General features: G+C 38.5%; 1 protein-coding gene across 1 annotated transcript; it reads left to right on the top strand.

The window, feature by feature from the left end:
- The first annotated feature begins 433 nt into the window (after nucleotides 1–433).
- Nucleotides 434–23032, top strand: ppm1aa (protein phosphatase, Mg2+/Mn2+ dependent, 1Aa). Its single transcript, XM_041812226.1, has 6 exons — nucleotides 434–875; nucleotides 1709–2562; nucleotides 2668–2785; nucleotides 6024–6135; nucleotides 6292–6349; nucleotides 21167–23032. The coding sequence occupies exons 2-6, from the start codon at nucleotides 1726–1728 to the stop codon at nucleotides 21194–21196; spliced, it is 1155 nt and encodes a 384-aa protein (XP_041668160.1). The 5' UTR covers nucleotides 434–875; nucleotides 1709–1725; the 3' UTR covers nucleotides 21197–23032.
- The last annotated feature ends 1497 nt before the right edge of the window (nucleotides 23033–24529 follow it).

Here is a 24529-nt window from a genome sequence, read left to right as displayed (position 1 = left end):
TTTTAGCCAGTATTTCCGAAAACTTGTCTCCTCTGCTGCAGCCTGGACATCCACTTCTCTACAGGGATGATGTCATGTTTTCAAGTACGCAACCAGCAACATCCGGGTCCTGTCTCAGCGACTCTGTGCAATAGATGTATATATTAAAAAGTCATGGATGTGTCTACAAAGATGGCGCTTCATTCATTTCTATGAAAGTTGCTCAATGGTCGCATACCATGGTCCGAGCCGGCAGACTTCCTGTTTGCCCCACTTACACGAATTTAATAAAATACTCCACTACACGGTAACCATGGGTTCCCCAATCTCTCCAGGCTTGGTTAAAATATGTACCACTACTTCAAACCCGCTCATTTTCCAGTTATTGTTGACGAAAATTGCTTGTGTACGTCAGGTGATGATCCCGGAAGCTGTAATTACCCAGTTCACCCACTACGCCAAAATCGTTTCACAGCGCAGCGCCGATCCTGGGGGCTTGCTCGGTGCTCCTCTGAAGCTAACGCTAGCTAGCAAGCTGTCAAGCAGTCCAGTGGAAAGGCTGGGACAGACGCTTCAGCTTCCCCTGCCTTGGCCACAAAAATCTCCGGCCCACAAAATTCAAGGAAAATCATCTAGAATAACCGTTAGATGTCCAGTTGAGATAATGTAATGCATCAGGGACGTACGCAAAGAGGGACCTTCGCACTTAGACATTTTATATGCACTGAGTCTTGAGTGACGACTGCTCACTGCTAGCTAACTGGCTGGCTAACCCACCTCAACCGCTGCAGTCCCTCTTAGTTTCGTCGGTGTACCTCTCTGGTGTGAACCGCGGCCGGGCAGTCTTTGTCACTGTCGCAGCTTCCGTCGCTGTCATCCTGTATTTTGGATATTTGGTGAGTTATAAATTGTTTACTCTTCAGCGCTCGACTGTTGAGAACCGTTGGGCAGTTAGCTCCCATTGCTATGTTAGCATTAGCGATTAGCTTAGCAAGGCCGAGGGCTCTACATAACGTTAGCTGGTGGAGGCAGGCCTGTCAAAGTTAGCTGTGAGGACAAGGGTCAAGGCCCACAACTAGGCAAGGGTGTTTGTTTATTTGGGTTATGGTCTGAACAAGCTACGAAGCTAACTATTGGCATGAGTCCAACAATTAATCCATTTTTACATATCATAATTATGATGTAAATAGCCCATCACAGCGTTAGCGCGGGTCTTTAATTTGACAGATCTTGTGGAATTGTTTAGTGGTGGTTGTCGAGTAACTGGCATGTCTGTTAGCTAGCGTTAGCTTTACAGGCATGTTACGATAGCTTTAACTAAAATACTGACTAGTTTTTACGTTGAGGTGTTGTGCAAAGTTCAGGGAGATGCTTGACAGTACAGTACTGATCACACAATTAGCCGAATTTCACATTCACATCATTACATTAATCGAGGATTTTGACCAGGCAATGGTCTAAGGGCGTTTCAATCTGATCCACACCAGCGCTGTTCCTAATATGTAGCAAAAATGTGTACACACTTCTACTATTTTTAGATGAGAGCATGGCGTCTGAACTCAACACCAAGATGCTAATCTTCTGCCACAAATGGAAAGACCATGGACTATCTCTTTAAGTAACATAGAAAAGTTACCACTGTCACTGAGTTCTTGGTGCTTGGGCTGCATTACCAAACAATGTTTGTCATCAACTGTAGTTATATGTATTTTTTAAATTTGTGTTACAGATCTTACAAGGGACACAATGGGTGCATTTCTGGACAAACCAAAGATGGAAAAGTATAATTCCCGTGGTGAGGGGAACAACCTGAGGTATGGCCTGAGTAGCATGCAGGGTTGGCGGGTAGAGATGGAAGATGCACACACAGCAGTAATCGGCCTGCCTCATGGTCTCGACCCCTGGTCATTCTTTGCTGTTTATGATGGGCATGCTGGCTCTCAGGTAGCCAAGTACTGCTGTGAGCACCTGCTGGAGCACATCACCAGCAACTCAGACTTCCAGAGTGCTTTACAGGAGGACCAGTCTGTGGAAAGTGTGAAGAATGGGATCCGCACAGGATTCCTGCAAATTGACGAACACATGCGAACCATCTCAGAGAAGAAGCATGGCGTGGACCGCAGTGGCTCTACTGCAGTGGGAGTGATGATTTCTCCGAGTCATATCTACTTTATCAACTGTGGAGACTCACGGGGACTTCTTAGCCGTGGCGGAGCTGTTCATTTCTTTACACAGGATCACAAACCCAGCAACCCTCTGGAGAAGGAGAGGATCCAGAATGCTGGTGGCTCTGTCATGATCCAGCGAGTTAACGGATCCCTAGCTGTGTCTCGAGCTTTGGGAGACTTCGACTACAAGTGTGTGCATGGAAAAGGCCCAACGGAGCAGCTTGTATCTCCTGAGCCTGAAGTTTATGCAATAGAAAGATGTGAGGGGGAAGATGAATTCATTATTCTAGCATGTGATGGCATCTGGGATGTTATGGCCAATGAAGAACTGTGTGACTTTGTAAGGTCAAGGCTAGAGGTGACAGATGATCTTGAAAGAGTCAGCAACGAAATTGTTGACACCTGCTTGTACAAGGTATGTAATGCCTGAAAAATTTACATTTATTTTTGAAACATACCTTTTTTTCATGCTTTTTTGTATGTGCATGACCTCTGTGTTTGCTGTGTATTTGCCCCACAGGGAAGCCGGGACAATATGAGTGTTGTGTTGATCTGCTTTCCTGGAGCTCCAAAAGTGTCCCCAGAAGCAGTGAAACGGGAAGCTGAGCTTGATAAATACCTGGAGTCCAGAGTAGAAGGTAGGGTAGAGAAGATTATATTTTTTGATGAGACCACCAGTAAAAGTTGGATATTTTGATGGTTATCTCTTTTCATTTGTGTATATGATGTTTTCCCCAATACAATGTTTGCCTTGTTTATTTTGTATTTTTTATCCACAAAAGTCAAGGAAATGGGGGTGAGCTTATTCACATCTACAATGATGTGATAACAAAGTTTGCAAATGCCACAAAGGAATAAAGAGGGGAAACGCCAAAGGCTGTTAGGAAACAATTTCTGTAAAACTTGTGTAAAAGACACATTTTAAGCACTTTCAGTACATATGATTTGGCTGTGTCCTAAATATCAGAGCTACCAGTATGTATTCCGGCAAGTTGAGCCGCCACCATCACCCATTGCACCCGACCTGACACTAGTGAAAACTCACTTCCATTCATTGTGTATTTCAAGCAGCCGCCTGCTGACCAGTAACCAGGCTGCTGGCACCACAGCTTTTCTCCCTCATTAGGTCATAAGCCTGCATTTAAATAAGTAAACAAATCTTGTGAAGTGTTGGTCTGACTTAAAAAAAACTCATCAATTAAAGACAATAATAACAAGTGGAATGTGGTTACTTGTAGGTCCATACCTCACAACTGCTGAGAGCTCGATTACCTCGCCATGGATTTTGCGGGGATTGCATGCTCCAAATGGTGAAAACAGATGGTCTTAGAAAGCGCCACATAGCTGTACAAAAACTGCATGTGTTGGACTTTGCTGCACACAATGGAAGTCATCATATGGAAAAACTTTTATCCTCTAGGAGACTGTCTAAAATGGACTGCATCTTATTGTACATTCCATATTTGATTGTAGTGTTTTGCCTATGATTCACCCTTAAAAATAAGGTATTCTACTTTGATACTTGTTAGGGATGCACCGTATTATCAGTGTGATATCAATACTGGCAGATACTAGCTTCAAAAGTTAATTACTGGTATCGGCAGATATTAACCTGACATGAAAGCTTCAATAAGAAACGTTTGGGAAAAGGCAGAGCCTTTGAAAAAAAAACTCAGGGTGTGATTGGATGAACGTTCTGTCTTTCACACCTCTACGGGCCAATCAGCAACAAAACATGACATAGTCGCTATCGAGCTGCGCGTGCACAGTTACCAAGGAATAACGTGGAACATGGTGACTATAGACATGTAAGTACTCGACTTTTGTCGTTTTTGAAAAGAAAACAACTCAGTGCTGTTCTTTGTTCTTCTTTTAACAAAGAAATGTCGTCAAGTTCTGATAAAACTGGCGCTTTAGCAGCATTTATGCTAAGCTCTTCTGCCATAATTTCACCGGCCTCTTGCTGCTGCTTGTTTACGTCACGACTCTGCCGCGCCTGAAAGTACTACCCCTCGTCGCTGATTGGTCCTGTCACTTTCTAACCGGGCCCAAACAGTTCAGATGGGAGCTTTGCAAGATGGATTCGCCAGTGAAAAACAAGGAAATGGGCATATCCATCTGCTTTGCAAGGTTAGGCAGATATTACATGTATTTACAACCTACATTCTGCTGATAAAAAAAATGTGTCTAATTCAGCAAGAAATATTGGCTGTACAAACAATTTAGTGGTGCATTAGGCTGGACCAACGGACCAGCATCAACTGAAGTCTTTTCTTTATTTATCGTCATTCCACACTTCAAAGTCTGTTTTAAGGACTGAAATTTGTTAATTTGTTCATCCTGAAACTTTAAATTGTGTGTTTTAAGGGCTAAAGTTTTGGTCTGGACTACATTTAAATATCAGTATCAATATTGTTATCGGCTAAAATTATTTTTTAAATATCAGCAGAGACCGGCAAAAATCCAATAGTTTTCATCCCTAATACTTGTATGATCTGATGTAATATAATGTCCATGTTCTCATGTATTTGATACATACTCAAATCAATCACCAGTACCTCTTCAGGTTTTAGCCCTAATATAGATGTATAACCACTGATTTACAGGACTCTATCAGCAGCTTAATGTTTCTATTCAGGTTGTTCTCGTCAACTTGGAAGTATTAAGCATGAAAAACAAACTTGAAGAGTTAACATTCAGTTTGTATGGTAAGAGGACTTCATAACAACTTTGTTGGCACATGTCCAATGTGTAAAGATTTTCTATAAAATGCTTTAAGCTAAAGGCAAAGGTGAAAGAATACAATCCCCTACACTGTTGAACACTGGCTCTCACTGTTTGGTGGGCTGTATTGTTTTTGAAATTTGATTAGGTAAGCTTAAGGGTCCAAAGTTTGAAATGCACAATCAGCAGTATGATTTTTTTTTTTTTTTACAAGAAACTTCTTTGAATCATCCATCGTAAATAATATTTTGGTACTGGCTTTTTACAAGATTTTTGAAAAAAATGAACCATAACATAGCATTTTTGACTTTACTAGTAATTTAACAAGTGCTGACTCAACAACCAGGAGAAAGTACTCACCTGTAAAACTGTTTTCTGGTTAATATTTTTCTACGAAAGGTCCAGTAGTTGGACGTAGGTTTAAAAAAAAATATTAACTACTCTCAATGTTACACCAACAGAACATTTTATCTCTCTATCAGGGCCTAAAGGCATTGCAGGTCTTTTCATGTATGAAGTTATAATTGCAAATGTATTTATTTTTTCTTTTTTAAGATTTGTTTTGGGCTTTTTGTGCCTTTTATTGATAGAGGAGGACAGTGGATGGAATCGGAAACAAGGATGAAAGAGTGGGGGACAGACATGCGGGGAAGGGCTACAGGCCAGATTTGAACCTGGGCCACCTGTGTACCTGGGGCGTGCCTTAAACAATTAAACCATCTGTGCCTGGCAGATTAATATTTATAAAGTTTAACGGTCTCAATGAGACCATTTATTCTTAGATTTCTGAATGACAATGAACTTCTACAAGACATTTGAATGAGAAATTAGGTATTACTCTTTTAAAAGGGATAGACTTACAATGCTCTGCATTTTATGTCTGAAGAAAACACGTTTAAGATATCATAAAACTAAGAAGTAACTTTTTGTTTGCACCAATGGATTGTCTTTCTATTAAATCATTAAAATTTTAACAGTACTTCAGAGCAGTATGAGTAATAGTTTTGCTATTGCCTCAGTATAACAATAAACAATCCTCCTTTTACTTCCGGAGAAAAATGATATTGTACGTATAAATTTGTTACTTTGTTAAGCCACTCCTGTCCAGTCTCTAGAAGTGATTCAACTGTATACACTTTTGTTTCCCAACAGAGATAATCAAAAAGCAGGGGGATGAAGGAGTACCGGATTTGGTCCATGTCATGAGGACGTTAGCATCTGAGAGCATCCCTAACCTCCCTCCTGGAGGAGAGCTCGCAAGCAAGTAAGAAAGACGACAAACCAAAATTAAAAAGCTTTCCTTTCTGACAGATGATTGAATCCTTTGATGTCTTTAACCATGATGTTTCCAGTTGAAATAAACACTAACATGGAGTACTTATGTCCTTTTTTTTTTTTTTTTTTTTTTTAAACCATTTAGACGAAGTGTTATTGAAGCGGTGTACAACAAACTCAACCCATACCGAAGTGATGACACAGTAAGTATTCCAGCTTGTCGTTGACCCCATGTGTGATTGACTTGGAGAATGCATGTGTGTTTTAAATATGCAACCTTTGAATACTAATCAATGTCATGCATATTATCAGTGTTTAACAACATAAAATAAGGAGAAATTCTTGTTGCATAGGGAAATGGACTCTAAATGCTGCAGGAAAATAACACAAAAAAAGGAAAATACAGCAGAGTAGTGCAGTGTCTCTTTGTCCTCTGTTCAGTCTAAGTGAGTCCAGAAAAAGATACAAAATTCTGTTATTTGTGCTCTACTTGAGTTTTTTACTTTGCTGTAACCAGCACAGTAATCTGATATTTTCTCTTAAAACGTCAAAAGCGTACTTTGATCTAATTCCAACAAAAACCACGAGTGCAGGTGTCAAAAAAAGCGTAGTTTAGTATCACATGAGCTGATTACACTAATTAGTTCTCTTTAAGTCAAAGAGAGGAGAGCTAATGTGTGAAATTGTTAGGTATTTGTATTTGGAATGAAAACCAGAATTTGTTTAAATTCTGTTTTAAGAGACACATTGCTCATCTGTCTTTGAACACAAAGAGACGGCAAAGCTGTTGCCCTGATTTACTTAGATGTATTGCTTTTGAATTTTCATCACATTCACTCAATGGGTCTGCTACATTGTAATTTGAGCACGTGTCATCTTGTCCTTGAAAGATAAATTTGACACGCTGTTTGATTTTTTTTTCAGGTTAGAACAAAGATGGACTTTGTAAAAATATTAAATAAGGGTACTTTTGAAATGCCACTGAGCTCTTAACTTCCTTGGTATGATGTGGTGCAGACAGAAAAACAAAATTTGCCACCATTTTTGGCAAAGCTTTTAATGGGCAAAGTAAATTAACATTCCCAAAATTTTATAAAGATTTATTCTGATTGAAGTTGAGAAATCTGACGTCGCTTACCTTATTTGACCTTCAAGTGAGGTATTAACTGAACCAACTTTTGCAGCATTTGTAATGCCATCTCTTCTTTGAAACATCTTTATTATCTTTGAATATTGTCCACTTGGTGCACATGTGCTCAAGTTTGGTCTAGCAGCAAGGTGGTTTTCTCAAAAACAATACAGCAATTCTAAATCTAACACAACTGTGAAGTTATGAACAGCCAAAGGACTGATTCATTCTTATTCTGAAGTCAGTCAAGTGTTGATTTTGCTGAATAATACTAAAGGCATTACACGATAATGTCCCACAGTCATTCAGTAAAAAATGTGAAGTCATAAATCTTAAAATAATATGTTCTTGTGCTTTATGGAGAAACTACCTGAGTGAGGTTCTCTCTCTGATGTTTTATCTGTGTTAGCTGTTATGGGAAAATTCTCATTCACCAATTTTCTCTCTATTAGTCTTTTATAAAAGCACAAACTTTTCTTTAACAGTTAGTTAATGGCAAATGCCCCTTCACATTTTTTTCTGCATTCAGCCCAATTCAGGCTGTATTTCTTTTGGCTGCTGCAAATAAACAACCACTCAATGTGATACTGTCAGGTGAACAACACTGATGGCACGTAGCGTCATGGCTGAGAGTTCTGTGGTCTTTTTTATCAGACCACAGGCTCTTTATTTTAGATTCCTGCATCTTCTCAGTCTTCACTTGCCTTTTTGAAACAAAAATCCAAAGCAGACCATCTGTTAAAAAGCCTCTTTTGTTCTTGTTTTCTCTTTCTTAAGAAACTTTTTTCACCTTTCTCAAGTGACACTTCTCGTCACATCTCTCCTCTTGCTTCTTCTTCATCGTCCTTGGCACCCTGGTCCTCCCTCTGCGTCTCTACCGGGTTCTCAGTTTGGATAGAAAAATACTTTAAGAAGTGACTGCTTTTTTTCTCTTTCGTTCCATGTTTTTACTTGCAGAGCAGGCTCTGCTTTGTTCAGTTTTAACACTGAAATTGTCTTTTGTCCTTCACTGAATGTATCTCTCCAGCTCATTCTGTATCTTAAATGACATTCATATTATAGGTTATGTTTTGCAGAGTATGATAAAAGTTCAGTGTTCCATGTGTCACAGATCCTATTAACAGTACAGAATACAGAAGAGGCCAGTGGATGAATATCATTCAGACTACATTATTAAGAAACATTGCTTAAAAGGGTTTTATCAGAGTAGCACTGGTTTGAATTGTGTAAACGCTGTAAAAAAAAAAAAAAGTCAGACGTAGTTCTGAACATAATGACTTTCTACAATGTAAGCTGAAGAAATACTTCTTATTGTTGTGTTGTATGTTGTCTGAGACTAGCTTTGGAGACTGTAGAGTAGAATAGATATAATGTGTAACATATGTAAAGGTCTTCTTTTATCAGACATAATGACATATTCTTTTCTAATGTTTAAACAAAGTGGGAAGTCGAGGCTGAGACATCCTTCCTGCAAAGTATTTGGAACAAGAATAGTAGTAATACCCAAACAGTACACCTTATCCTCTAAGAAATGCCTAAAGTGTGTCACTGTGACAAAAAAATAAGCTTTTTTTTTTTTTTTTTTTACAAAAAATTAGTAAACTTAATCATAAGTGAGATTATACATTCCTCATACTAGTGTATTTGATATAAGATGGTCAAAATAAGATTTTTGAATTTAAGCTTTACCTTACTGAGATGGAGAATTCTTTCACTAGGATGACCTGGCCAGGAGTTCAGCAGCACACATCAGATACTTTGATACCTTTCTGATACCACATTTAACAGCGCTACAGTCCAGAGTTTCCAATGACCATCCCACCCTGCCTCTGGACTTTGAAATTTTTTTTTTTTTTTTGGGCATTTTTGTGCCTTTATTTGACAGAGGAGGACAGTGGATAGAGTTGAAAACAGGGATGAGAGCGGGGGAAAGACATGCGGTGAAGGGCCTCAGGCCGGATTCGAACCTGGGCCGTCCGCATACATGGGGTGCACGCCTTAACCACTCGGCCGCCTGCACCCCTTGTGTTTTTGTTCTTTTGATGGCATTTATCAGCAACATGTTGTATAACCACACTCAAATATCATCACTCACATTTTGAGATGTTTAATTTGATTGTTGTTGATAAAGTAGCCCATGGCATCCATCATGCTAGAGGGCAGTAGTACAGGATAATAAATATAAGCAAAAAGCTGATGAAAAACATTGAAATGACCACATGCAAAGCTTATTTTTTTCACACCAGATGTGGCACCTGAGTCGGGACATTTTCTTTCAGAAAATGGTCTGTTACTCTAATTGTCAGTGGTAAAGAAAAGTACAGATGTTTAAATAAAGAATCTTAAAATATGCCATATTTTTAACCAATAGCTGCAGTGTTGAAAGAGAGACAGGTAACTTTCTAAACTGCAAAAATACCTTACCGGCTTACTGAAACCTTTCTATTGCATTTGTCCAGTTTAGAAGGTGTGCAGGAGTTTGCCTGCATGTTTTGGAAATTACCTTATTGGATGCCTAGGATTTTATTTGTTGCTTTTATATCGAAGTTTTGACATCATTTGCCTTTTCACCAGAATTAAAGTTTAAAAATCTGGTACAACAACATGATTGAATAAATAATTTGCAATTCAAGCTGTCTGGTTTTGTTCAGTACAGTTTATTGCTGATGTTTCCACAGCCACTGTCCATCCAGCCTTGCTCATGATGATGGGAATTTCAGCTTCTTTAGATGTGGAACTTGCCTCATCTCAGTAATAAGCTGTTGTTTTGACTCCAGAACAGCTCTTTATTTTGTACCATGTTGCTTTTTATGCTGCTGTCGTTCACATGAATAAGCTGGCTCTAAGAGCGGCTGACAAACAAGACGTCACTACGGCTTTAACTTGTCTTCATGAGTTGAGTTGACATTTCAGTCCAATCAGTGCCCTGTAATGTTTGCTTGCGAAGTAAAATGTCATAGTTTGGTTTAAAAGCATATTTATGACAATGTGAGCTCAGTGCAGAATATAGCACATTTTGTTTTTCTCCATTATTACCGCTAACACTCAGGAAGTGACGATTCTGTCAATCAATCAACAGAGTGCAGTGGTTTTAGCTCCACTCTTTAGGGTCGGATAGGTACCCCAACAGAAGGATGCCAAAATAGCAGGAGAAATAACTGATAATCGTGTACTGAACCAAACTGAAACGGACTGGTTGGTGTAAATACAGCTGTAGAATATAATATCAACCAAAGTCAGTCATTCTTCAAACAAATTACAACAACAGTGATGTAGCTTTGTCTCAGGTCAGATAATTTTGTTTGCTGTAATAAACAGATGTGATTAGATTTGTCCTGTAGCAAACAAACATAGTAGACCTATTTTCTTACAGACATGTGTGTCGACTATTCATGAGACTTTACTGACATTTAGAGCTGGCAAGCCTCCCAACTGCCTGTTGTGTCCTGACAACAGACAGTTGCCAAAACTGGTTGCAAACCGCTTTCTTGTTGTATCTGAGCAGTGTCACAACAAGAGTAAACATCAGAGATGTCTCAATCAAGTTGTTCTTGGACTGGATCCAAGTCCTTTTAATGACTGCAGAAGGCGAGGCCGACCTGAAACTTATCTTAATCTAAATGTCACAGTACACACCTAGAGTACAACCCCACAGTGAGACAATATAGCAATCAGATCATCAAAAGAGATTTATCCCTGTTGGAGCTTGAAAAAATGATAAGTTTACAAATCAGTCTGTTTAGTGATTAGACTTAAACATAGAGGACCAGGCAAGCTTACTAGAGAGTAAAATTAAACATTAATGACAATAAACAGGTATATTTTTGTAACCTCTGCTCTGATTAAAATAGACCCAGGCAGTTCCCTAATAACAACACATTAGTTATAAGATTAAGTAAAAAAAGCTAGTAGACTTCTTTATTTAGGGAAGGGTCTGCACTAGGGCTGGATAATATGTCAGATTCTAAAGATATTTCAATTCATTTTCGAAAGAGTAAAAGGTAAGACAGCATCGTTCATATTGATATAATTATGTTGATTTAAAAAAATAGATATCAGGTTTAAAGCACAGTTAAGATTATTGACAGTAAGTAAATCTTTTATCATTTCTGTTTATTTAGGGTCATTTTTATAGTAAAAGTAAAAGCAGGTGTTCTCTTGTTCTTATCATTTAAATATAACTGAAGGTTAATAGGTTTCTGTGTGTTTTTATGCCACTGATCATTTAAAATAATGGAGATTTTATATAGTTCTGAAGCACATGGCACTAAAGAGTGTAAGAGTTGTTCCAGTTCCAGTTCCAGTTTGGCTGTCATCATCGTGTCATGGTATGTCAAACTGCGCATGCTTAAACACGCAGATCATTACGGACACGGCCTGATTAGCTCATAATGGAGAGAAAGGGAGATAAAAAGCCTGTGATGTGGCCCTTTGTGTGGTTATTTTAATATTTAGCAGTAAAAGTCACAAAAGTTTGTAGAAAAACAACTTTACATGTAGGCTGTAATCTACCTTTCTATTTGTTGAGCCAAGTTCTGAGCTTACTGTAGGGCTAAAATAATGTGCCAGTTTTCCACAGCACAGTTGGTCCAGAAAGTTTACACCAGTATTGGATTGATACTTGGTATCAGCAGATACCCAACACTCGGCATCAGGAAGAAAGAAATGTTATTGGAATGCCTCTAAAGCAGGGCTGTACAGTGCAACTTATATGTCGCAAATGCTACAAGAAAATTTGGTCTGTGCTAAGAGGTTTTCACTCCTCATCACACAGGTGCTATGACAAAGTGAGAGAGGTGTGTGCATGCCAGACGCGCAGATAACACTTTAGGTTTGACTTGTTGCCCCAAAAATTTCACTCCACTTTGATTTGAGATTTGAATTTCATGCCCAGCCCATTTATTTCTCATTTAGGGTACATTTTAGACTCAAGCGGAATGTTTTTTCCTCTCCTCATGCGCAATCTTGTGTGTCTGGAGTGCAGTTGTGAGAGACTGACCTGCTGCAGCTCTAAAAGATGGGGCAGGCTCAGGGCAGACGCAGTACAGGTGTCATTATGTTGAAGAGGAGCGCTGCTGTAATCCCAAGTTTTATTTTAAGGCACGTAGGCAAGACAATGTTAAAAACATGTATCTACTTGCTTACTTCTCCATTAGCCTTGTCCTTTCCAATTACGTACTGACGGTCGCAGTGAGTTGGCTGTCAGTGAGAGGACAGAGCTCTCAGTTTGCGCTAACTTCTCATTAAAGATTAATGTATAAAACGATGCATTTTTTTCTCGCTAATATCATAGCTGCTGCTGTTTGGTTAACAAGACAATACGTGTCTGAATTTAGCATATAGGTCCGATATGACACAGACAGACAGCAGTGTGACGGAGAAACAAGGGAGGGAGAGACAGGAGCATGGAGGAGGAGATCAATACAGCTCCACACTGCATAAACGTTGTGTGTATTGTTAGGGTAAAGACGCAGTTTGGAGATAGTTTTTTTTTTAGTTACTGTTGAACTCCAATAGTACTGATGTTATGATTACACTGTTAAAGAGAAAAAAGTGTCTGTTCATTTACATTAGCTCTTTAAACATCAGACCCCAGTGTGATACTAATATGGACCAAACTCTAACAGTGTTTATTAATTTCTACTAATGTTAGGAATATTTTCCTATACTCTGAGTAACAGTAAATATAGAAGGGGTATCCAAACTATGGGCTGGGGGCCAACTGTGGCCCTTGGTCCTTTTGAATTGGCCTCCATTAAAAAAAGACGCACATAAGAACATAAAACTTTATTCTTTTTCTTAGTTTGACTAGGAATGCACAATATTGGGGTTAATACAATATGGGGATATTTACAAATTAAATTTTGCAGATCAATACCAATATATAAATTTACAGACCTAACACTTCAGTCCTTGAAACACAGTTTAAGGATGAACAAAGAAACATACTTCAGTCTCTACAACACACTTAAGTTAAAGTAATAAGGATAAACACAGAAAAAAACTTCAGCTGTCTGTCGGTCCTGCCAAAAGTAAAAAAAAAAAAAAAAAAAAGATAATTACAAACAAAAGGATTCCAGCAGCAAATAGCAGCACAAACTGAGCTCATTTGCTCCTCTGTCTGATCTCAAAGTCTGATTTCCAAATCATATTGCTCTAATCATCTTCAAGCACCACACTTCTGTAAAGTTAGTCAGCTAACCCCAGCAGGTTGCTCTTGTTTTGTGTCTGAACGTGGAGATGAACCATCAGCGTCTCTCTTCTTTGTGATTGGCTGTTTGCTTTGGTAGACATTAGTGAGAGCTGTAATTTAGGCTGTTTTGCTTTTGTTTTTCAAGTACATTCACTTACTAAGCATATGTTTTGGTTACATGTTGGTTTTATAGCTGTAACAAACATTTTATATATTGTGCTACAGGTTTTTGTTCTGAGCTACAAGACTGTACAACCTCTGTAGCACCAGTGCTATGGGCAAAAATAGTTCACGTACAGCCCTGCTCTAAAGAGTATAGGAAATTTTGACTACCTCAGTGTAAATTGACATTGGCAGTCTTTTTTGGACAGTTTAGACAGTGTGTAGGGGTTTATTTGCAGTTTTAATTATTAAAAGCAGAAAATTTCCCCTAATTGATTGTCTAAGACCTGTATTTTTGTAACCGTCATATCAAACCTGGTTTAATGTTGTTTGCTGCTGTTTTTATGTGAACTGCCTCCCACCCTCATAGATCTTTAGCTTGAGGATGCTCCAAAGGTTCTCAACAGGGTTGAGGTCAGGGGAGGATGGGGGCCACACCATGAGTTTCTCTCCTTTTATGCCCATAGCAGCCAATGACACAGAGTCATCTTTGCAGCATGAGATGGTGCACTGTCATACATGAAGAAAATTTTGCCACAGAAGGCACTGCTCTTCTTTTTGTACCATGGAAGAAAGTAGTCAGTGCATTTTGAGGTTTTTATAAAAAAACAAAAAAATGGTGACCCTTATGAAGTTTGTTCAAAACCTTTGAATTATGCTCTAACGGCTGATGACTTGAAAAATACCATTTGCATTGATATTTAGGAAAAAAAGATAAAAATTTCATTTGCATAATAATGTGAAAAGTGGTGTAGTGTATATCAGATGGTCACTCATTGCTTATTAACATCGCATTTCATAAGGAGAAGGTGTTTGTATGCAGGTTGTATGGGAAATAAGAAGAAGTTCCCTTTCAAAATGCTCATTTCGAAGTTGTATTTGTTCCAGGTTTATCTAATGAGTAAAAAATAACTCATCAGATCAGTGCATCAAATTGTTGCTACCATTTCTTTTCAAAAATTACATCTTGTTTATCAGTACGAATTTGAGGACGTTGGCTCTTCCTTACAAATAAAACCATTCTAAATGGTCTGCAATCAAGGACTCCTTGAACAGATTGGAATTTTGTCAGAAGTAGCACGAGTAATTTAAAGGTTGATTCTAGTCGTATTTCTTGGACTTTGTTTGAAACTGCGTTTTTGAACCTATGATTGGCATGTGTTCTCTACCTCTCAAGTACAAAAGGCCCTGAGCTCAAGAATGACATTGGCTGTGCAGAGTTGGTCTATTCGCATGTAAATAAATTCCAGCAGTGCCTGTTTTGCATGACTGTTCACCAGTTACATGGTTGGCACAATTGAAAGGAGTGGAGAGCCTTATTCACCCCATCTTTTTCTGAAGAATCAGGTATATCTTTAGAATACTTTAATGCTATACTTTATTCAATATTATGAAACAAAATGTTGAATATTTTAAATACTAAACATCTGATTTTATTGTAATATTAATAGATATGCTGTTGATTAACTTTAACATCTTACTCCACAGTAGCACCACACGGTTGCTACTGTTTTTATTATCCAGTTGATTTGTGGGGCTTTTTTTGTTTTTGTAAGGACATATTCAGTGACTGCCAAACTCTCATTATTTGGTACTGCATAACAGGCGGGTCGTATCGGGAGAGACTTAATTGTTCTGTGGGTAATAACTTAGTTTTAGAAATTTAATCATAATAAGCAGATAAACCTGTAGAGGACTTGTTATATGAGGTCATTGCCATCTTAACTTGGCACACTGTCTGTTTCTTTGTTTTTCCTTTCTGGGGCCACATAAGTTGGCTGCAGTATGTTTAAATATTATTAGAATAATATTCAATGCCAGGTAAATGTTCATGCACAAGGCTGCAAAATTAAAACTTGAAACCAATCCCCCTTGTTATTGAAACATCTGATTAGAAATGTGTTGAGGCTGTTAAAAGAGGCATTTGGTTGTTATCGTTATTTGCTTTTAATTCAACATAATTGAAACAGTAGTCACTAAGGGTCAACTGATAGAGGTTTTTCAGGGCTGATATTGATACCAGCTATTAGTAGTGTATGACTGAAATTTGTAATGGATATGCAGTTAGTTTGACATAAAAACGTACTTAATGTGACAAAAGTAAAACTGCATTTTGAAAAATTAAAGAAAACCAACAATGTAGCATTAGCTCTGTCAATACGAGAAATAGCACAGAGCAACACGGTAGCAGCAGGAAACAGGAATACACTCCCTGTGTCAGTGCCTCCCAGGCCTCAGTGTTGATTGGTTGGTAGTTGTGTGGCATCAAGCCAGTCAGATGGTATTGTGGGCAGACTGTAGAGAATGAAAACAAAGCCAGGGGGGAAGACACACCTTGCAGAGGAGTAGGACACCTTTTAGTTAACTAATTTGATCAATTATTGGTAAAATAAAATGCACACACAGATAATCAGCAAAATAGTCTTCCAGGTCATTAATCGGTGTACCCCTAGCTAGTGTCGTACTAGGGCTGGGCGATATGGACCAAAATGTATATCTCGATATATTTCAGCTATATCTTGATATTCAATATATATATCTTAATATATATGTCCGTGAAGAAGGAATAAAATCAGATTCAGTTTTGAGTCAAATCCACATGAACTGAATACTGTCTTTCATTGAACCAGTTCCATAGGTTGACATGTATATTTATTACATGAAAAGAAACTAGCTGTATATAAATCAATAAAGAATTAAATAAATTAAATCAAGAAATAAAGTTAATTATTAAAGTAATAATTAAAGTAATAAGTAGTTAATATAAAGTAAATTTCTTCTCTGCAAAACAAAATACATATAGCTGTACAAATAAGCAAAATGTAAAAAGAGATAATACAAAACACAAATAACCTTTACTACATCTGACAAAGTAGCTTTTCTCTGAGATTGGTAGTTCTTTCAATTAAAGTGCTTTCTCTTGTGAACAGCCCCTTAGTCCTGAACATTCAAATATTTTGTTTTAATAAACAAAGTAAACTGACATGGGCAATGTAACAAATATTGCTCTCTGTGTTAAGCTCACAAAACAGGAAATATGTGAGAACAAAAAACTTAGGCAGGCCAGGCCCTGCTGCTCAACACCTCACAGATTCTGTGCTAGGAATACCAGACTGTCAACAGAATTAGGCTTCAAGGATGCTCTATGGCAGATTACAATGTTCCCACTACAACTAAAAACTCTGGCCCCATGTCTTTAGCAATTTGATACACCACAGCTTTTGTGATATCTCTCTACTTTTTACCTTTTCTTTCATAGGGCTTATTGCAACATTGTTGCACTTTCCTTTGGTTTGGCTCGCATTCACATTGCTCTTGGCTCAAATGGACCAAACCGTCTTAACACCTACAAACTCTGCCCGTTAGGGGCGCTGTTGTCACAAATAAACGGCGACCAGGAAGAGAAGATGGTGTCGACGAAGACGAAACTGGAAATTCAGCTCCTTCCATCTGTCTTTTTTTTCCACACAAACAATTATAAAACACCTAATTTACGCTGTCTTGGGGTTTCTGCTTTTGCACAGGGGCATTGTGAGCAGCCAGCGAGGTAGTGAGCTGTCCAGCATGTTGTTCTTTACACAATTACGAATAAATCAGCACAGACTACGACGTGTTGCTATGGGTGCACAGACACTAAGTGAGGTACTGGCGTGTTTGAGTGTATTAAATCACATATAAATCCATATATCATTACGCTTTATGCCTCTTCCTGCTTTTGGTTCACAAGTTGGTCCACACTCTTCATACTGCACCCTGTGCCGCTGCTGCAAATGATGATAGAGATTCTTTGTGCTTAAATCTTTAGTTGCGACTTGATTTCGGCACTCTACAAAAATCAATATGCTGATCATCTGATGTCTTAAAACAAAACCATTCCCAAATGATAGAGCCACTATTTTTCTTCTTACCGACTAACTCTTCGACTACACTCGTTTTGTTAGCGGTCTCCATGTTGTCAGTGTTGTTGTGGTGAGAGGGGGAGGGGGTGGGTCCTTGAGGTTTGTGAGGTCTCGGAGGGGGAGAGAGTGGTGGGCTTTTGAGTTTCGTGAAGTTTCGGAGGGCAAGGGAGGCGGGGAAGGACAAAGAGCAACACAGAGCCAAGAGAAGGAGGTGAAATGGCGACTTGCATTTAAGTATTTTAATGTAAAACTATTTATATCAATATAACGATATTGTCCTGTGTCATATCACGTATATATATATATATATATATAGAGAGAGAGAGAGAGAGAGATTAAAATCTCGAGATATTGCCCAGCCCTATGTCATAGTACTTGAGAACGGTGCTAGTCTTGAGACCAGTCTCAAGACCACATTCTGAATGTCTTGGTCTTGTCTTAGACTGGCCAGACTCGGGATTTGCCCTCAAGACCAGTCGAGACCAGCACTGATCTGTTCTTCTTCGACTTCATCAATGTGATAGTAAGGAGCAGCACTTGCAAAGACAACAAATGGCTGCACCTGCAAAAACTCAAATCATCAGATCATCAGTCCATCTTATTGCTAGTCAGAAATACCTCTGAGCACTTACTTTAGGCCTCATTCACCTGGCAAATCTAGATAAACATCTCATTTTCGATATTTAGAATAATTCCGCACTTGTCAGTGGCTTTTAAATACATATGAGGATTTATTTTTTTTACAAGAAGTTAGATTAACAGATTTGTTAAGATTTGAGAATTTTACATGTTAACTGCTCAACATTATCATGCCTTTTTAAATTGCTTTTTTTATGGTCTTGGTCATGTCTCGGCTTGTCTCAGTCTCAGTCTTGACTCTGTCTCAACCCCCTAAAGTCTTGGTCTTGTCTTGGTCTTGGGCAAGTCTTGGTCTCAGATAATGTGGTATTGTACAACACTACCCCTAGCAGTAGAAACATTATAGTTATTTATGCCGTTTCTCCACCTATCTCTAGAAGTTGTTTTAAATTCTAAACTTTTGTATCACAAGTTTCAGATCTCCAGTTGCATTCACATGAGGCAATCTGTATTGTGTCTCGACACATTTGACCCAGTTATTTTGACAAGTGGGAGCATTCCTCACTGCGCTCAAGCACGGTACACTTCCTGGTGAAGTTGTCACAATATCAGAAATTTTGATTTTGTTACGATACTAGTTAAAATCAAACAATATCAATACCTGTTTTAATACCAGGGCAACAAAAACTGAGTCCCCGAACACTCAAAACTGCTTTATTTTTAAAATTTCCTTTCTGAACAAGAAAAGTTCACTAAACAATAAACACCGGGCTATAGGCCTGGCTAAAATCAAATATTCCCTATGAATCATCTTTAATAAACTGGAAGAAGTGTAAGCAGTGGTTCTGCTCTCTGGCTGTATTTCTAATATTTTCATATTCAGGTCCTTTTATGGGTGTTATCATTTGTGCAGTGCCGTGAGGCTCTCAATAGTCTGCAGGTAGTGAGGTAAAGGAAACTTTTAGGGACCAGGAGAGATTATGTCTCTGTTCTGTCTTTTACAGACCCTAAGAATATCATGTGCGCCTTGTAGTGCCACATTATGTAATAATGCTGCATTATGTAATATTGTAATAAATTTTCAATTAATTATATAATAACACCACATTTTGTAAGCCACTAAGCGGTTAGGGTTAGGGCAAGGTAGTAGGGTATACCCTGCATCCCACCTTAAGTCCTTGGGTTAAGGTTAGGTGTTTAGTCTAGAGCCCTGAAGGGGGGTTAGGTTTAGGCATAAGTCACTAAGTGGTTAGAGTGAGGGAAAGGTAGTTGGGTACGGCATACCTTGGAGCCCACACTAAGTCCTATGGTTAGGGTTATTACATAATGCGGCATTATTACATAATGTGGCGCTACACGCCTTATATGGGAGACTTCATATGATGTATTTGCTGGCCAGTGATTTAAACGGTTAGCAAGATAGAGGCTGTGACAGGGGCTTTGAGAGGCCATACCTTCAGCATCAATTATACAAAATCCTGAGTTACTAACTTCTTTAGAGCATTACTGTTGTAAAATGTTTAGGAAATAGCATTTCTCTGTATCACCACTCTGCTTCAGCAACAGGACACTGGCACTCTCATTGGATTGCCCACTGCTGCAGGCCATCTCTTTCTCTCCGCTCACAGTATCTTTGTGTTGAAATACGTATGTCTGTTTTTTTTTTATAAATATGGTACTTTTAATTCTACCTTGCGCAGATATTGTGTTGTTAAAAGCATGTGGTATCCAAAAAGTATCAACGTCTTGAATGTTTTGATAACATTATAAAAAGAGGTGTAAAATTGATATGTAGGGAGGCGTATCGAAATCTAGGACCAACATAGCACTTGTACCAACACGTCTGTTACCTACCTACGATTTACAAGCCAGATTTCGGTTCTTTATTTTGGTACCTCACCAGCCCAATACGATCCCCGTCACGCCAAAGGAAAGGTACAAAATACAATATGTGAAGAAGTTGCCCCTGTTTCCTTTACTTTTAAGTTCTATCAGCATCTTACTTTGGAATTTTTTTACAATACTTAGATTTATTCTGCGGCTGACTTTTAAAACTCTTTAAAGTATTGATTCAGGCATCGTTTAGACACCAGCACCTATTTAAAAGTGTTTAGCACCAATACCCAACCTTATTGATACAGTATGTCACTTCTCTCAATGGTAATATAAACCATGGGTTAGACTAAAACATTTCAAAATAAGTCACAATGTGATTAAAGTTGCAGTCATGTTCTCTATTGTTGCTGACTCTGAGACTGGGCTTCTTGTAACAAACATCTGCACTCAGGCCCAGTTTGGGCTGCAGAAGTGTGAGTGCAGGCAATGGGGGACTGGGGTGGGGGTACAATCATGCTTCAGCATGGTACGGGGCAACTGTTTACTATGTGAGTGCGACCTTTGTTTGAACTGTTGGATGCATCCTATAGGTAACGAGTGTTTTCTACATGACTGGTGTATAGGTTTGTGGTACAAATGTTCAAGTTTAATGCAGTTCTTGATAAGGAATGACATCACTTCATCTTAGTATTATTTGTTGAAGTACAGGACTGTGCAGAAGTTTTAGGCATGTTTGGGCTGAAATTTGAGGCTGAAGTAAGGCATGTAATGGCAAGTACGCTCACCTGAGAGCCCCATTGGGTGGGACGGAGATTTGACACAACCCAGGTCACGCCTGGATGTCTTTGTACATTACAAGGTATGTCGACAGCTCGACCTTGGCTGCTGAGCGACACACGTATCTGTCAAATGTGTCGACATTGACTCTGGCCGCCCTCCCTCCCTCTATTCAGCCCGGGGTTGTGGAACATCAGGACCTGTGAAGAACCATTAGTGCGCTACACACCTAAAACTTCTGCACAGTACTGTATATACTGTACATTAGCATCAGAAATGTGGGTGAGAATGTTGATGATTGAAAATCATTCCATCATCATGTCTGTAAGCTCCTGAATGATTGTGTTGTCTGTCTCATACATGCTTAGAGCAGCTCTTGATAGGGAGCTGGTGGATGTCGAGCCCGAGTCTGAAGGGTTTTTCCTTCCTCTTCTCTCTTATCAAGGACTCTGCGTCCACAGACGACATGTGGTAACACAACCTCCTACCACTAACACAGCATAGCGTTTACAAACCACCATCCTCTCAAGACCAACAGCAGCTCGGCTCAGCAGTCTGTCTCTCCGTCACTCTGAGCTTTTGGTTTCTAAGAAGGGAATTTCATGGGAGGAGGAAGAGGAGGAGAAGAGGGAGGAGGAAGAGGAGTTGCATGCACACAAACCTGGAATAGTGCAGCACCAGTCCACTCTGGAGTTCAGGATCCCCGTCGTCTCGTCTCCCCTTTATGTTCACCCACCTTAATACTCTCCTCTAAAGTAACCCATAACAAGTGAGTCCACAAGGTCTTCTTTCTTTTTGTTAAATAATCAGCTTAAGTAGTGATTTTTTTTTTTTTTGCTGTAATTAATTTGATTCACATTTCCTTGTGTGTGTTTGTATATTTCTGTTTTTGTGAAGTGCAATTGTCCTGTACAAACAGCCTGTATTTAATGCAGCTTGATTTTAAGTTAAAAAATGAAAGAAATGAAAAAGAGAACCTTTTATGCACTATCTGCCTTTTCCTGCTCTTCTGGAATTGTAACTGTCTATTCAGTGAATATTTCTGCTTGTCCTCCAGGCACAACAATGTCTCTGCGCTTTTTACTTTTCTTTATTTTATTTCTTTTCAGTTGGTCTATGCTCCTTTTTAAGAAACGGGTAAATTGTATAGTTGACAGCACAGTAAGCTCTCTATATCAAACAATTTAAATCCTAATTATTTTTTCCCTATGCTTTTTTATTGTATTTTATTTTTGTAAGTGGTTTTCTGTACATGCTTAAAACTAATGGCAAAGTGTTTTTCAGTCATTTTGGAGGTGTGAAGTGAAAATATTTTTTCATTTCTTCGAGGAATCTTAGAAAAAGAAGACCCCTGTTAACACGTTTGTCCGTGCAATAGATGCTTACAAGCGTGCGTGGGTGCTTGTGTGTATGTATGCGCGCACGTGTGTTTGTGTAGAGGCAGATCTGTTTGTGTTAACTGAAAGGTGGTTCAGACAACAGACCAGGCTGCAGTTTAAGGGAAATCCTCACCCATTATCTGCCCAAATAACCTCAGATATCTACTTTCACTACTTCTTATTCCTAAAAGCTTTGGATAACAGAGTTTACATGCTGTAACGCTATTTGAACAACTTCAAGCTATACGTCACAACTATACAGTAACCTGAGATGACACAAGAAGTCCAGTTGTGTACATACAGTGGTTTGCAGCTAGCCAGTGCTGGACTAGTTCACAAATCTTATGTGTCATATTTGAATACCAGTTTCTAAATTATTTGTAGTGCCCACTGTGGGTGCCATATGACTTATTACCACCCGTTTCAGCTTTATGACAACCCATGCCAAGTCTTTGTTTTTCAAGGAATTCATTTTTTTGTGTGGTACAGATAGATCTTTTTAAGCTTCTACCTTTAACATTTCTTAATTTGACACTTGAACCAATGAAGCACTGATTATTTATGCGAATTTGGAGGAATTGTTCACCCTAAATTGTTAATTTTCTCTCACGGTCTTTAGTTGGACATTCAAACCAAGAACAAACCTGTATATGTAGAGCAGAGTATCTTTTTATTCCTGTCAACACCAACGGAGCGCAGCACAGTGAGCTGCTCCACTTCATAAACTCTAAGGCAACTATGATTGTTTTTATTTTCCCCTCTGCAGATACTCACCAACTAAATCAGTTTGAACACACTGTGGTTATATTTCTGCAAGAGAAATGGTTTTATTTCAGTTATTTCTTTGCCTTTTTTTTTGTTAAAACTGCATTGTTTGGAAATTTGTCTGTATATATATTTTTGACTTTCAAGGAATAAATCGTGTCCGTTGAGGTAGTTTTTATTTTGCCACAGTTTGTTTTGGGATGGTTGCTTCAAAAAATATTTCCCTCTTACTAATAAGAGAGCCTACACACAATGCTCTAAATTAAAACTTTTAATTCTGCTATCAAAATGACAATCTTAACTTTTTCACCATATTAAGGTGTGTGGTAGGTAGCTAATTATTAAATCTTAAACTAAAAGTGGACTTTAACTTTTACTAAGATAACTTATCCCTACATTAGCTGCTCTCTAATCTGCTCTTGTGGCAAAAAAAGCCAAAGACTGCTCAGATTTAGTGATTGTGAAGTCTATATGACAAAACAAAATCATGTAGTTTAAACATGTTTTACAGTTGAACTAGAAGAGAGTGAAATAACTATTAATTTTTAGCTTTAAAGGTACTCTTTCGAGTTTTTGACCACTGGGGGCACTGTTGAGACAGGCTTGGATTGCACCTTCTTGCTCTGCTAGCATAAATTCAAGCTACAATCACTGGATGTAATATCGTGCACATTTTCTGGCTCTAGAGGGCACTAAAGTGTGTGTGTCAACAGTTGCTTTGAAGTCCCTGTAAAGTGATTTAAAAAAAAAAAAAGACATTTTAGGTTAGTGGTAGGACAGGCCACTGTGTCATGAACCACCATGCCAAGTTTTAGTAATGAAAAAATCTTTAAATTCATAAAATTCAGCTTCAATATTATGAAAAATGAGGCAGTAAAATCTGCTCAAGGATGTTGTGGGCGTGTCTGTTCAATGAGCTGAAGCCACACCCACTCACAAGAAATGCAATCCTCTCAGATGAAAAAAAAAAAAAAAAAAGCTTCTCATCAGAGCACAGCTGCCTAGCTCTGTAGCAGAACAGAGAGACAGAAGTTGGGGATTAAATTTACTGTTTTCTGGCACAAATCTCTCCGTTATATTTTTAATGACCAAGGCAGTGATATCAGCTAACAGCAGGCTGTATGACATCAACTGCTTAGTGATTTTATATCATTGTAGCATTTGGGATGTGGGGTAATTCCCCATCAGGACTGGTGATGTCATGAGCTCATCTATTTTCCCCACTCAGATAAAACCAAGCCAGGCAAGAGGTGAACAACTTTATGACAGTTGACATCAAAAATTCAGTCACACATAGATCTCAGCATTTTCACATTTACAGCAACCTTGTTCTAATAAATCTAGTGTGTTAAGACAAAGTGGATTTCACTTTACAGGGACTATAATAAGTGTTAAAAACTGTAAAAGACGACAGTTTGACATGCTTATTGTCAGATTTTTTATCTGTTTTTAGGCCTCCAAGCTTACATCAACTTTTTTTGGGGGAAAAAATAACTATTTGGTGACAACTCAAGAGAGTACCTTTAAACAGTCAGCCACTCTAAAAGTGAAAAATGGTGGTAGATTTCCTTCTTGCATGAAAATGTAGTTTTACTGAATTTCTTTCCTATTTCAAAAGCGGCAAACTAAATTTAAGAAAAACTGCAGAAAAGGTAAAATGTGAC

This window comes from Cheilinus undulatus, linkage group 18 (genome assembly GCF_018320785.1).
Source record: "Cheilinus undulatus linkage group 18, ASM1832078v1, whole genome shotgun sequence".
NCBI classification, from domain to species: domain Eukaryota; kingdom Metazoa; phylum Chordata; class Actinopteri; order Labriformes; family Labridae; genus Cheilinus; species Cheilinus undulatus.
The sequence above is the reverse complement of the archived record's forward strand: the minus strand, read 5'-3'. Positions and strand labels throughout refer to the sequence as shown.

Bases quoted from the DNA above. Each gene is read 5' to 3' on its own strand.
- ppm1aa (XM_041812226.1), top strand. From the start codon at position 1,726: ATGGGTGCATTTCTGGACAAACCAAAGATGGAAAAGTATAATTCCCGT. The intron at 2,563-2,667 runs GTATGTAATGCC...TTTGCCCCACAG, and splicing joins TTGACACCTGCTTGTACAAG to GGAAGCCGGGACAATATGAG. The intron at 2,786-6,023 runs GTAGGGTAGAGA...GTTTCCCAACAG, and splicing joins CCTGGAGTCCAGAGTAGAAG to AGATAATCAAAAAGCAGGGG.